Below are 12,133 nucleotides of genomic sequence, written 5' to 3' on the forward strand. Positions count from 1 at the left end.
AGGCATTGGTTTTCTTATTGCTAAATGGGGCACAATTCCTGATCCTGATTGCATCCCACTGGGCCTTCAGTGCTCCTTGGTAGTTCTTCTACATCTCCTTAGTGAACATATTCAGGGGACTACTTCAAATACTTATCAATCTTTTTAAGCCACCCTCCCTCTCCACTTTCCAGCTATTACCCTATCCACAGCATTCTCTTTGCATCTAAAATTCTTTTTTTAATATATATTTTATTAATTTTTCACAGAGAGAAAGGGAGAGGGATAGAGAGCTAGAAACATTGATGAGAGAGAAACATCGACCAGCTGCCTCCTGCACAACCCCCACTGGGGTTGTGCCCACAACCAATGTACATGCCCTTGACCAGAATCGAACCCGGGACCTTTCAGTCCCAGTCCGCAGGCCAACGCTCTAGCTACTGAGCCAAACCGGTTTTAGTTTCATCCAAAATTCTTAAACAAGCCATTTAATATTGATGTCTCTACTTCTTCCCTTTCCCACTCACTGATCAACCCTCTGAAGTCTTGCTTCTGACATTAACCCTCTACTGAAAATATTCTCACTAAGATTACCAATTATTTCCTTATCCCAAAATCCAATTATCATATCCCTGTTATTTCACCTTCTCCCTCTCCTTCATAAAATTGTCTTCTCTCTTGTTTTCTATAACACCAGTTCTAGTTTTCCCTGTCCCTCAGAATGATTCTCCTATGTCTCTTTTAAAGTTCTGCTCCCTCTGTAGATCTGATTATTCCACTGAGGGTTTAATCTAGACTTTTTATTTTGTGTTTTCTCCCCATTCACAATAGTTTATGTTTTTATTGGGCATCCTTTTGAAAAGGGAATTGTTAATTGATTTTCAGAACTTACTTTTTTGTTTTTATTTTTTATTTTTTCCATCACCATTTATCTCTCTATGCTTTCTCCCACCTCCACCCATCCTCCTCTCCATATTCTTGATAGATGGTCTCATCCACTCTGTCTTTATGCTAATGACTTCTAAGGCTAGACCTCTAGCACAGATCTCTCTCTTGAACTCAAGATTTGTATATTTATCTGCATTTGGAATGACCCCATCTGAATGTTTTCATGTTTCCTCAAATTCAACATTTGCAAAACTGAAGTCATCTGCCGTCTTCTCTCCCTACCCCAAACGTTTACATAGTGTTCTCTATTTCAATGGGACCATAACTAATTCAATAACCCAAGCCATTAATCCTTGATTCCTCACCTCTTTTTAATATATAGTCATTTATGAAGTCTTATCAGCTATACTGTCAAAATATATGCAAACAAATCCATTTTCCCCCATATCCATTGCCTAAACTTGTCCATTTGGAAATCTCATAGGCACCTCAAATTGGTCTCTTTAATTCCACTTCTGCCCTGCCCCTGTAATCAATGATCCATCCAGAAGTCAAAGATCTTTGTAAAATGGTGCATTTTTAACACCCGAGCAGCAAGGATATTTTTTCCACTGAATATTAGAGAGAGCAGAGAGGAGAGAGAGAGAGAGAAACATCTACATGAGAGAGACACATCAATTGGTTTCCTCTTGCTTGTGCCCTAACTGGGAATGGATTGTACCTGCAATGGAGGTACATGCCCTTGACTGGGAATCGAACCCTCAACCCTTTGGTGTGAGGGCTGACACCCTAACCAATGTGCCAAACTGGCTGGGCAGATCTTTCTAAAATGGAAATGAAATCTTGAGTGCCACCCCACCTCTTTACTATGCTTTTAAAAACTTCAGGATCTCTTATTTGTTTTTAGGATGAAGTTCTAACTGTAGCCTGATGCCAGGCAAGTCCTCAATTGTCTGACTTCTGGTTTTCTTCCCAGCTTCAAAACACACACACACACACACACACACACACACACACACACACACACACACAAACTCCAGCCATACCTGGACACATGCACTTCTCTGAATTTGCCTTTCTCTCTGTCTCCAAGCCCTTAAGCATGTTATTTTACCATCCACCATTTGCCTGCTTAATTGCTAGCCATCCTTCAGGAATCATCCTTTCCTTGAAACTTTCCTTGGACCCTTCTTTCTACCCAGACTGGGATAAATACTTTCCCTTTGTACTTCCCATCTATATTTGATAAGCTACCTTGAATTTTGGGGGGGAAAGACCTCCTGCCTCCCAGCTCCTGCTTTAGCCTTTCTGGAATGGTGACAGAAGAGTCCAGTTTGAGTTTCCCATGGAATTTCAAAGTGTACCCAAGAAGATATCCTCTCCTCAGACCCAATCTTGACTCAGTAGGAGTAAGTAGAAAAGTGGTTTGGCATGGGGGAGGGAGAGGCAGAGTAAAAAAAAAAATCACAGAGATTTGAAATCCCTAAAGTCTGACTTAGCAAAGCTGGGCAGGAGGAAGAACAAGTTGTTGAAACTTACTATGCAAATGGGAAAAATGTCCCAATGTGGGTCAGCTTTCAGCCATGGTCAGGAAGTCAGTGGTGGACAAAATAGCAACTGATTGAGCAGTGACACAGACTGAATTCTGGTTTTGTTTGTGTGATGAGCAGTAGAGGGTTTAGAGAAAGAGTCCTGGCCTGAGAATCAAAAGACCTTGGAAATTCTTATTAATATGGACTGGCTTTAGCATTTTCTTATCAAAAGAAAAAAGCTGAGGGTATTTGTTTTCAAGATAGGTGGTATGGTATAGCAGGAAAAAAGCCTATGCTTTGGAGTCAGACAAGGATTTGGCTTTGCCTCTGCACCCTCTAGCTGTGTGACCTTGGGAGAGTCACTTCAATTCTTTACACTTGAGTTTCCTCGTGTGTAAAATGGAAATGACACTTGCCTCTCAGTGTGGTCATGGCATATAGTAGGTCATCAACAAATGGTTAATTGTATTCTAAGAATATTGATCATCTAAAGGGTAGTGTCAAAGTCACACCAAAATGTATGCATCTTGGTTCTTCCTGGAACCTGTTCAAGAAGTCACCTAACTTCTTCAGGCCCTAGTTTGTTCATGTCCAAGAATTTGAGTTTCAAGTAAGGTAATGAAGACCGAAAGCCACTTTGACAAATATAGAAGACTGAACAGCTGTTATTAGAAGCAGGAAGCTCTAAAAGAAAGTCCTCTCTATGGGGGATCCTCCTAGAAATCAAGCCCTGGCTACTTTGGAGTAACAGAGAACTCTAGACCTTGCCAGCTGAATTTGTTTTCTGGGCACGGGACCAACATATTCCATGGCCCAAGGGCTGGGCAAGAAGGCTTCATTTGGGATCCTTACCTTAATCTTCCTTAGGGGAGGGATTGGAAGTGCAGGAGAGGATTAGGGGTATCAAGACTGACAGCAGTTTCTGAATTAACCACTTCTTTCCTGGATACTTGCTTTACTAGTCCCTGCATATCTTACTTGAGAGTTTTGTGAACAGTATCCCTTCTTTGGGAGTACCCTCAAAAGATTGAGTGGGACAGGACAAGTGGGTTTCTCCATCCCTTGATCTCAGAGGAATCTGAGACACTTGCTCAACTCTCTGTATCTCACCCCCCCAGCTGCCCTAGTAAGTGGCAAAGCCATTCCTTTGAAGCCCTACTTTCTGGAAAAACTATAACTGGATTGAGAGATTTTCTAAATATTTTAAAAATAAGTTTATTTTTGTCCTGATCATCAAAGTAAGGCACTCTCATTTTAGAAAGCTAGAAAATGCAGAAAGGCAGAATTTAGAGAACAGATATCACCTACAATGTCAGCAACTAAAATGCTGTTAATGTTTTATTTGAAATTGCGTTTTCAAAGAGAATACTTAAAAAAAATAATGTATCCATCCAAAGAAGGAATTTCTTTTGTTTTTATTGAGATATAATTGACTATAACATTGTATTAGTTTTAAGTGCACAGCATAATTATTTAATATATGTATATATTGCAAAATGAATACCGCATTAAATTTAGTTATCCAACACATAGTTATATATTTTTCTTTTTTCTTGTGATGAGAACTTTTAAGATCTACTACCTTGGCAAATATACAATACGGTATTTTCAACTATAATCATCATGGCTATATTACATCCACAGGATTTATTTATCATTTAACTGGAAGTTTGTACCTTTTGACCCATCTCCACCCATTTCACCCACCCCTGCCTCTGGCAACCATCAATTCATTCTCTGTATCTATGATCTCAGATTTTTTAAAAAAGATTTTACATATAAGTGAGATCATACAGTGTTTGTCTCTGTCTAGCTTCCTTTACTTGGCATAATACCCCAAGGTCCATCTGTGCTGTCCCAAATGTCTAGATTTTCTTCAAAAAAGGATTTTCTAATTACAGACTTGCAGAGCAGTGGGGGTAAGTTATTTAAGGACTTGAAGGGGATGCCTTATTACTTCACTCAAATTCTACTTTCTGCTGACTCTCATGCTGAGGAAGGCACTGGTCCTGGCTATGAGGGAGTACCCTTTCCAATCCTCCTTAAGCAATCTGCATGTTAGATAGAGCTGTAAACTGTAGCTTCTTTCCTTCCATCCTTCTATCTCAGTCCTTTCGTTCTCAAAAGCTCCATTCAGAACTTATTATCGATTTGTAGAGTGCTTCCTCTATCCCTATAGGTTCAAAGATAGGTAACTTTGTGGTACCCTTGAGGAAACAAATACTACTAACCCATGTACTATGGAGTTTTCTCTCCCTTGTCCTTCCCTCAGAAACCCAAGGTGGCCTAGCCAGACAGCACTATGAGCCAAATTGAGAGCAACTAGGAAGGAAGAGACCACCTAAGTGAGCTTAAAAGGCAGTAAATAAATTGGAATTGAGACACTTACGAAGTGCTTCTTTTGCAGATCCTTGGAGGAGACGTATGACCCTGGAGAAGATCCTGAAGGGATCCTGAGGGAGGAGAGCAAGGTACAAGGGGCCCCAGACTGAGGTGATAAAGGATTTCTAATAGTTGCCAGCAGCTTTGCAAAATCCATTTGCAAATCTTAGCATTGGGTCAGAGACTTATTTCAGATCAGAATTAAACCCCTGGAGGCTGTGGAAGATTGAGGTACTTAAAAAGAAGTTTGGTGAGTTTTATGTTTTTCCTGTCAAAAACTCCAGCTGAGCTTTTGTGTGGTGACCTCTGTGAGCCCAGGAGAGGCTTTGGGGAGAGCAGTTTGACCCAAGGAGGAATTCAGAACATTTCAGCTTTGGAAGTAGGGAGAGGAGAGTGTTCTCTTATGCCCATTAGGTGTTCCTGGCTAGGGGCCTTACAACCCAGCAGGAAGTAAGCCTCATGACACAGCCTAGTGAGCTAGTGCCCAAGCAACCCTGTGCTGTCTATAGCCCCACAAACTCTTCCATGCAGATTTGTTCTCCAGCAAGCCCCCAACCCTACTCCACTCTTAAGGTCGACCCCATTGTACAGGGCAAACACGAATACTGCAGGTATTCAAAGAACAGATCCTTACAAGGTAGGACAGAGGTGGCTATGATAACCATGGGCCTCACCTTTGTACTGCACACAAGAGTACATACTCTTTTTTTTTTTTTTCTGCACACCCCTCACCGGGGATGTGCCCACAAGCAATGTACATGCCCTTGACCGGAATTGAACCTGGGACCTTTCAGTCTGTAGACCAACGCTCTATCCACTGAGCCAAACCGGTTTCGGCAAGAGTACCATACTCTACAGTCTCCCACAAGGTCTGTGGAGTAGAGTGCAGAGATTGGGTTTCTTCTCCAAATGGGAAAAAACATTTTTCTGTTTTGTTTTGTTTTGTTTTTTCTGATCAGATACTAGATGCTATTGCAAGGAATTCAGAAAATAAAGCATAAAGAAGAAAATGGAGGTTTTTATAATGTCACCAGTAATAGGTATAATGTTAACCATTGTTAACATTTTGATGTACTGAAAAAGACATGAGTCAAAATATTTTTTTACAAAATTGCATCACGTTATACCCTGTAATTTTGTTGCCTATTATTTATAAATTATTTAATGATATGACATTGACATGATCCTATTTCTTTGTCAATTAAAAAATAGATCTGGCCTGGCCGGTGTGGCTCAGTGGTTGAGCAATGGCTCATGAACCAGGAGGAGGTCATGGTTTAATTCCTGGTCAAGGCACATGCCCAGGTTGCTGGCTCAATCCCTAGTGCGGAGTGTGCAGGAGGCAGCAATCAATGTTTCTCTCTAATTGATGTTTCTCTCTCCCTCTCTTTCTCTCTCTAAAATCAATAAAAATATATTTTTTAAAATAGATCTGGATCACTCTCTTTTGGCTGCATTGCATTCTATTATATAGATACTAGGGGCCTACTGCACAAATTTGTGCACTTTGAAAGTAACTATGGGTCACAAGGCTACAGTGGGCACAGGGGTGGGTCTCAGCCCATCCTCTGCACCCCTGCCCAGCCTCACCCACTGTGGCTCCCTGTCCTGTCTGCCAGCAGCCCCACTCCCACTGCCGCCGCTCCCACACGCTAACAGCGCGGAGTGATTGGGGCCAGCGCAGTAGGTGCTAGTGGCAGCTGCTGCTCCAATTGCCCCTTAGGAGAAGGGGAGGTGATGAAGCTCTCAGAGGCAATCGGAGCTGGCACCCACTGCTCTCACCCACTGATGGCACCAAACAATCAGGACTGGCACTGGCAGAGGGTGCAAGTGCCAGGCGGGATGATGGCATAGGGGAGCAAAAAATTTTCAGTAACTACCAGAGGCTCACCCCAATGACAGTGTCTGGTGCCCCGCCTTGGTCTGGTGCCCCCTCTCACCTGCTCCACCATCTCACCACTATGGCCAAAGCCCGCCTTGTTCCATGCTCTGCCACCTGCTGCCGACGGCCCACCATGTTCCGCAAGTGCCCCCTGTTGGTCAGCTTACGTCATAACAATGGGTTGTTAGGTTGTTCAGTTGTTCTGGTATATTTGCATATTCGCCTTTTATTATATAGAACACTAGAAGCCTGGTGCACAAAATTCATGCACTGGGGCAGGGGGGTCCCTTAGCCTTGCCTGCACCTTCTCACAGTCCAGGAACTCTTGCTCTTTACCACCCATTTGCCTGCTCGCTCCTTACTGCTTGGCTCACTGCTTTTTAGCGCTGCTGCAGAGGTGGGAGAGGCTTGCCAGCCTTGAGCCAGGCTTCTTCTAGCTGAGAGGCACTCCCCCTGTGAGAGCACACTGACCACTAGGGGGCAGCTCCTGTATTGAGTGTCTACCCCCTGCTGGTCACTGCACATCATAGCGACCAGTTGTTCCTATCCTTCTGCTGGAACAGGCACTTAGACTTTTATTATATAGAATAGAGGTCTGGTGCACAAAATTTGTGCACAGGAGAGGTGCCCTCAGCCCAGCCTGCACCCTCTCCAATCTGGGACATCCTTAAGGGGATGTCTGACTGCCCGTTTAGGCCCGATCCCAGTGGGGTTGGGCCTAAATGGGCAGTTGGACATCCCTCTCACAATCCAGGACTGCTGGCTCCCAGCTGCTTGCCTGCCTGCCTGCCTGATTGCCCCTACCCACTTCTGCCTGCTAGCCTGATCACCCCCTAACACTCCCCTGCCAGCCTGATTGATGCCTAATTGCTCCCTTGCTGGCCCGATTGCCCCTAACTGCCCTCTCCTGCTGGCCTGGTCACCCCTAACTGTCCCCTAATTGGGCCAGCAGGGGTCGCCCCTAACTGTCCTGGTAACCCCTAACTGTCCTCCCCTGCTGTCCTGGTCACCCCAACTGCCCTCCCTGCTGGCCCAGTCACCCCTAGCTGCCCTCCCTTGCCAGCCTGGTCACCCATAACTGCCCTCCCCTGCTGGCCTAATTGCCCCAACTATCCTCCTCTGCTGGCCTGGTCACCCCTAACTGCTCCCCCTGCTGGTCTGGTCACACCCAACTTCCCTCTCCTGCAGGCCTTATCCCTCCCAACTTTCCTTCTCTGCCAGCCTTGTCCCCCCAACTGTCCTCCCCTGCAGGCCTGGTTCCCCCCAACTGCCCTACCCTGCTGGCCTGATCTCCTACAACTGCCCTCCTCTGCTGGCCATCTTGTGATGGCCATCTTATGTCCACAAGGGGGCAGCCATCTCTGACCACATGGGGGCTGCCATCTTGTGTGTTGGAATAATGGTCAATTTGCATATTAGGCTTTTATTATATAGGACTAGAGACTTGTACACTAAATTCGTTTGTGGGGGGTGTCCCTCAGCCAGGCCTGCACCCTCTCCAATCCGGGACCCCTCAGGGAATGTCTGACTGCTGGTTTAGGCCCAATCCCACAGTCAGCCATCCCTCTCACAATCTGGGACTGCTAACTCCTAACTGCTCTTTGGCCTGCCTGCCTAATGCCCCCAACAGCTCTCCCCTGCCAGCCTGGTCACCCCCAACTGCCCTCCCCTGCTGGCCGGGTCTCCCTCAATGACCCTCCCCTGTCAGCCTGATTGCTCCCAACTGCCCCCTTCTGCCAGCCTGATCACCCCTAACTGCCTCTGCCTTGGCTCCCATGGCTTTGTCTGGAAGGAAGACAAACATCCAGAAGATGGCCGGTTGACCTCATCTAATTAGCATATTATCCTGATATTAGTATAGATAATTTATTTAATCATCAACTATTAGACATTTTTGTTATTTCCATTTTCACTTTCATAGCCGAGAATCTTTGCACATAATACTCACAAATTCCTAAGAATAGACTAGCTAGGGCAAAGAGGATGCATACTTTAAAAGCTAAAACAAAGTAATACAAAAATAAGGCAGCTATTACTATTTCCAGATGAGAAAGTCTATGTCTCATGAGATAAAATGAATGAGTTACCCAGCAACTTTATTTGAGCAGGAATAGCTGGACCTACAATCCAGATCTCTGTGTCTGGTTCAGTAAACTTTCCAGTGTATCACAGTGACTCCCTCCTAAGGATTCCTATGCAAATAAAGTAAGATTAGTGGCCACTATTTATTTGACATTTTCTGGGTGTCAAGCACTGTGCTGAGGGTTTTCTGTATATTGTCTCACTGAATCACTGCAGAGTCAGGCCTGACACCAAACCTGGCCAATTCTGGAGCTTGGCTCTTCATCATTATTCTCTACTCCATTTTGTTGGGTTTTTTTGTTGTTGTTGTTTTTTGTTTTTTTAAGTAATATCAAAGCAATCAGTCAGATTTGTTGCCTAGTGAGAATTTAGTGAAGCAAATCAGAAATCATTGTCTTTCTCAAAGTGGCCCATAACTATATTGCAAGTGCAAATGGCAGTAGGGTGCTACCCCTTGGCAGGCTGGGACAGGTTCAAAGGGAAGCCATGCCTGAGCTCAGGTCAGGGATTTTGGGGGCATGAAAACAAGAAGACCAAAGGAGTGGTAGTGACAGTAGGTTAATCCTCTAATCAAATTGTGTGACCAGAGACAAGTCTTCATATCTTCTTCCTCTAGGCTTCACCCAGCTGACTTCCCAAGGCTGGGCTAATGAACATGAAAGCATTTTGACAAATAAGGAATGCTGGTTAAGTACCAGACAGAATATGTAATAGAGGGGTGCCTTACTATGACTGTACAATTGAGAATAGGAAAAGGCAAAAAATGATGATGATGATGATGATGATGATAATAATAATAATAACAATAACAATAAATAAATAAATAAAAAGAGAATAAGAATAGGAAAAATCTTAAGAGCAGCTGCCAGGGCGGATGAATGTACTGTGTTGGCAGGATGTGGTAACCAGACTGGCATTCATTCAAGGACTAGGTTCTAACACTGTGTTTTCTGTGGGTTGGCACTGCCAGATCCTGGTGGAATCATGCCAAAGACTGTGACTCCTCAGTGTTCAACCTGGGCTCCTTAGTAATTTTGGGATCCTTGCTGAGATCCAGAGAGCCTAGAGCGAATGGAGAGGGTTCTGAAAGAAGAGAAGAAAAGCAGTATCTTGTTAAGGATAAAGAAGAAAAATGAGGGTCTGGATAGAGATGGGTTAAGGAATAGAGTAAAAGAGTTGGGAGAGGAGTCTTTAAAGAAGAAAATCAAAGAGAAGACTATAAAGCAAGATCTTAAGAGATAAGGAGTAACTGGTGCTCTGAAAACAAGAGTATAGAAGGAAAAATAAGAGATTCTAGGGGCAAAGGGGAGGGAGAGAGAGGGCTAAGAGGAAAGGAGTTAAACTCTAAGGCAGAGAGAAGATTAGTGACATCCCATCCCCACTATTGCACAAAGACCAAGAAGTTTTCGTCAAAGTTAAAAATGACTCCATGTCACCAAATCCAATGGCCACTTTTCAGTTCTTAACTTCATTGACCTCTATTGTAGCATTAAATATCCTTGGTAACTTTGCCCTTCTTAAAATGTTTTCTTCTCTTGGTTCCTGTTATATAATTCTTTTCTCATGTTTTTCCTGTCTCTCCAGCTAATTCTTCATTGACTCCTCCTCTGCCAAATCCTTAAATACAGGTGGTTCTCAGGAGTCAGACCTAGGTCTTCTTCCTTTATTACTCTGAATTCCCACTCTTGGAGGTTTCATGTATCTCTCATAGTTTCAATTATCCTTTACACTCTAATGACTTCAAAAATCATAAATTTTCAGCCCAGGCTTTTCTGAAATTCAGGCCCCTATAATACCGACATCTTGATTTGGATAGCTCAAAAACATCTCAAAATCAACATGTCCAAAATGATGTCCTTGGTTCCCTTGGAACTAAAACCAACCTTCCATTTGCCAAAACAAGTTATTAAAGCCAGAAACCTCTGAGTTAAAGTTAATTTCATTGTTTTCTCTTTCTCTTACCCTCCACACCCTATCTCATCTGATGTGTAAATCCTTTCAATTCTACTTCCAAAATATAACTCTTTCATCCATGTAATTATTTCCCATATAAAAATGATACCTCCATTACCATCATCTCTCAAAATTTGTAGTCTTAGGTCCTCTTTACACTTTAAAAAATATTCAGATGTGAGGAAACAGAGAAAAGTTAAGTAACTTGCCCAAGTTTGTCGAGTAAGAAGTGACCTTGTCAGGATTCAGACCCTTGGTATTCTGTCACTCCCTGTGAGAAGATTGACTTAGTTGATAATCATGTGTGCAAATAGGTGCACTTAGGCCAGCACACACATTGCACAGTCCTGTCCACATTTTGTTTAATTAACGAAGAAACAAGGCACCCTAGGCAGTATATTTATGGGTGGCAAAGTGACTTGCTCACAGTAGGGCTTCTCAAGAACATGGTAGCATTTCTTATCTGTAGATTTTTTTTTTAAGTCTTGGCCTTCCAACTGGCGATAAAATTATTTTAGAAGTTCAAATGTAGAAAGATTGAGATTCTAGCCTAGCTGGTTTGACTCAGTGGATAGAGTAATCATTCTGTGGACTGAAAGGTCCCGGGTTCAATTCCAGTCAAGCGTATGTACCTCAGTTGCAGACTGACATGTAGAGGCAACTAATCGATATGTCTTTCTCACATTGATGTTTCTCTCTGTGTCTCTCCCTCTGCCTTCCATTCTCTCTAAAAATCAATGAAAAGCCCAGCTGGTGTTGCTCAGTGATTGACCATTGACCTATGAACCAGGAGGTCTTGGTTCAATTCCCGGCCAGGGCACATGCCTGAGTTTTGGGCTCAATCCCCAGTAGGAGGTGTACAGGAGGAGGCTGACCAATGATTCTCTTTCATCCTTGATGCCTCTATCTCTTTCTCCCTCTCTCTTCCCACAGAAAGTAATAAAAACATATTTAAAAAAATAAAAATAAATGGGAAAATATCATCAGCTGAGGATTAACAAAAATTATATATATATATATATATATATATATATATATATATATATATATATATATATATATTTGAGATTCTAGAGAGCAGTGAAAATTCCTACGGGTAGCAAAATTTTTCTGTGGCAGAACATTTGGGCTTATTTCTTTTTCTTTGCTCATTTTGTATTCAATGAATAAAAAGGATAATCTACTGAGAAAAAAACACACACAAAAAAAACAGTCCATTGTCCTTTAGCTAGTTGATGGACAAACTGTGGCACATCTGTATAATGGAATACTATGCAGCAATAAAAAGGAATGTACCACATACACAACTACATGGATGAAGCTCAAATGTATTATGCTGAGTGGACCCAGATTCAAAAGGCTGATTACAAAAAAAAAGTCTGATTACTATATGATTCCATTTATGTGACATCCTTGAAATGTCAAAACTATAGTG

General features: G+C 42.8%; 1 protein-coding gene across 1 annotated transcript in view; it reads left to right on the forward strand.

Moving 5' to 3' along the window:
- MORC4 (MORC family CW-type zinc finger 4) overlaps positions 1–12,133 on the forward strand; it is a 737,287-nt gene that overhangs the window by 112,092 nt on the left and 613,062 nt on the right. Inside the window, exon 17 of the mRNA XM_084870446.1 lies at positions 4,807–4,870. Coding sequence (XP_084726572.1) covers positions 4,807–4,870 — 64 coding nt within the window. The remainder of the gene's footprint in view (positions 1–4,806; positions 4,871–12,133) is intronic.

The sequence above is a fragment of the Pipistrellus hanaki genome, assembly GCF_964339955.1.
Source record: "Pipistrellus hanaki genome assembly, chromosome: X".
Classification (NCBI taxonomy): Eukaryota; Metazoa; Chordata; class Mammalia; order Chiroptera; family Vespertilionidae; genus Pipistrellus; species Pipistrellus hanaki.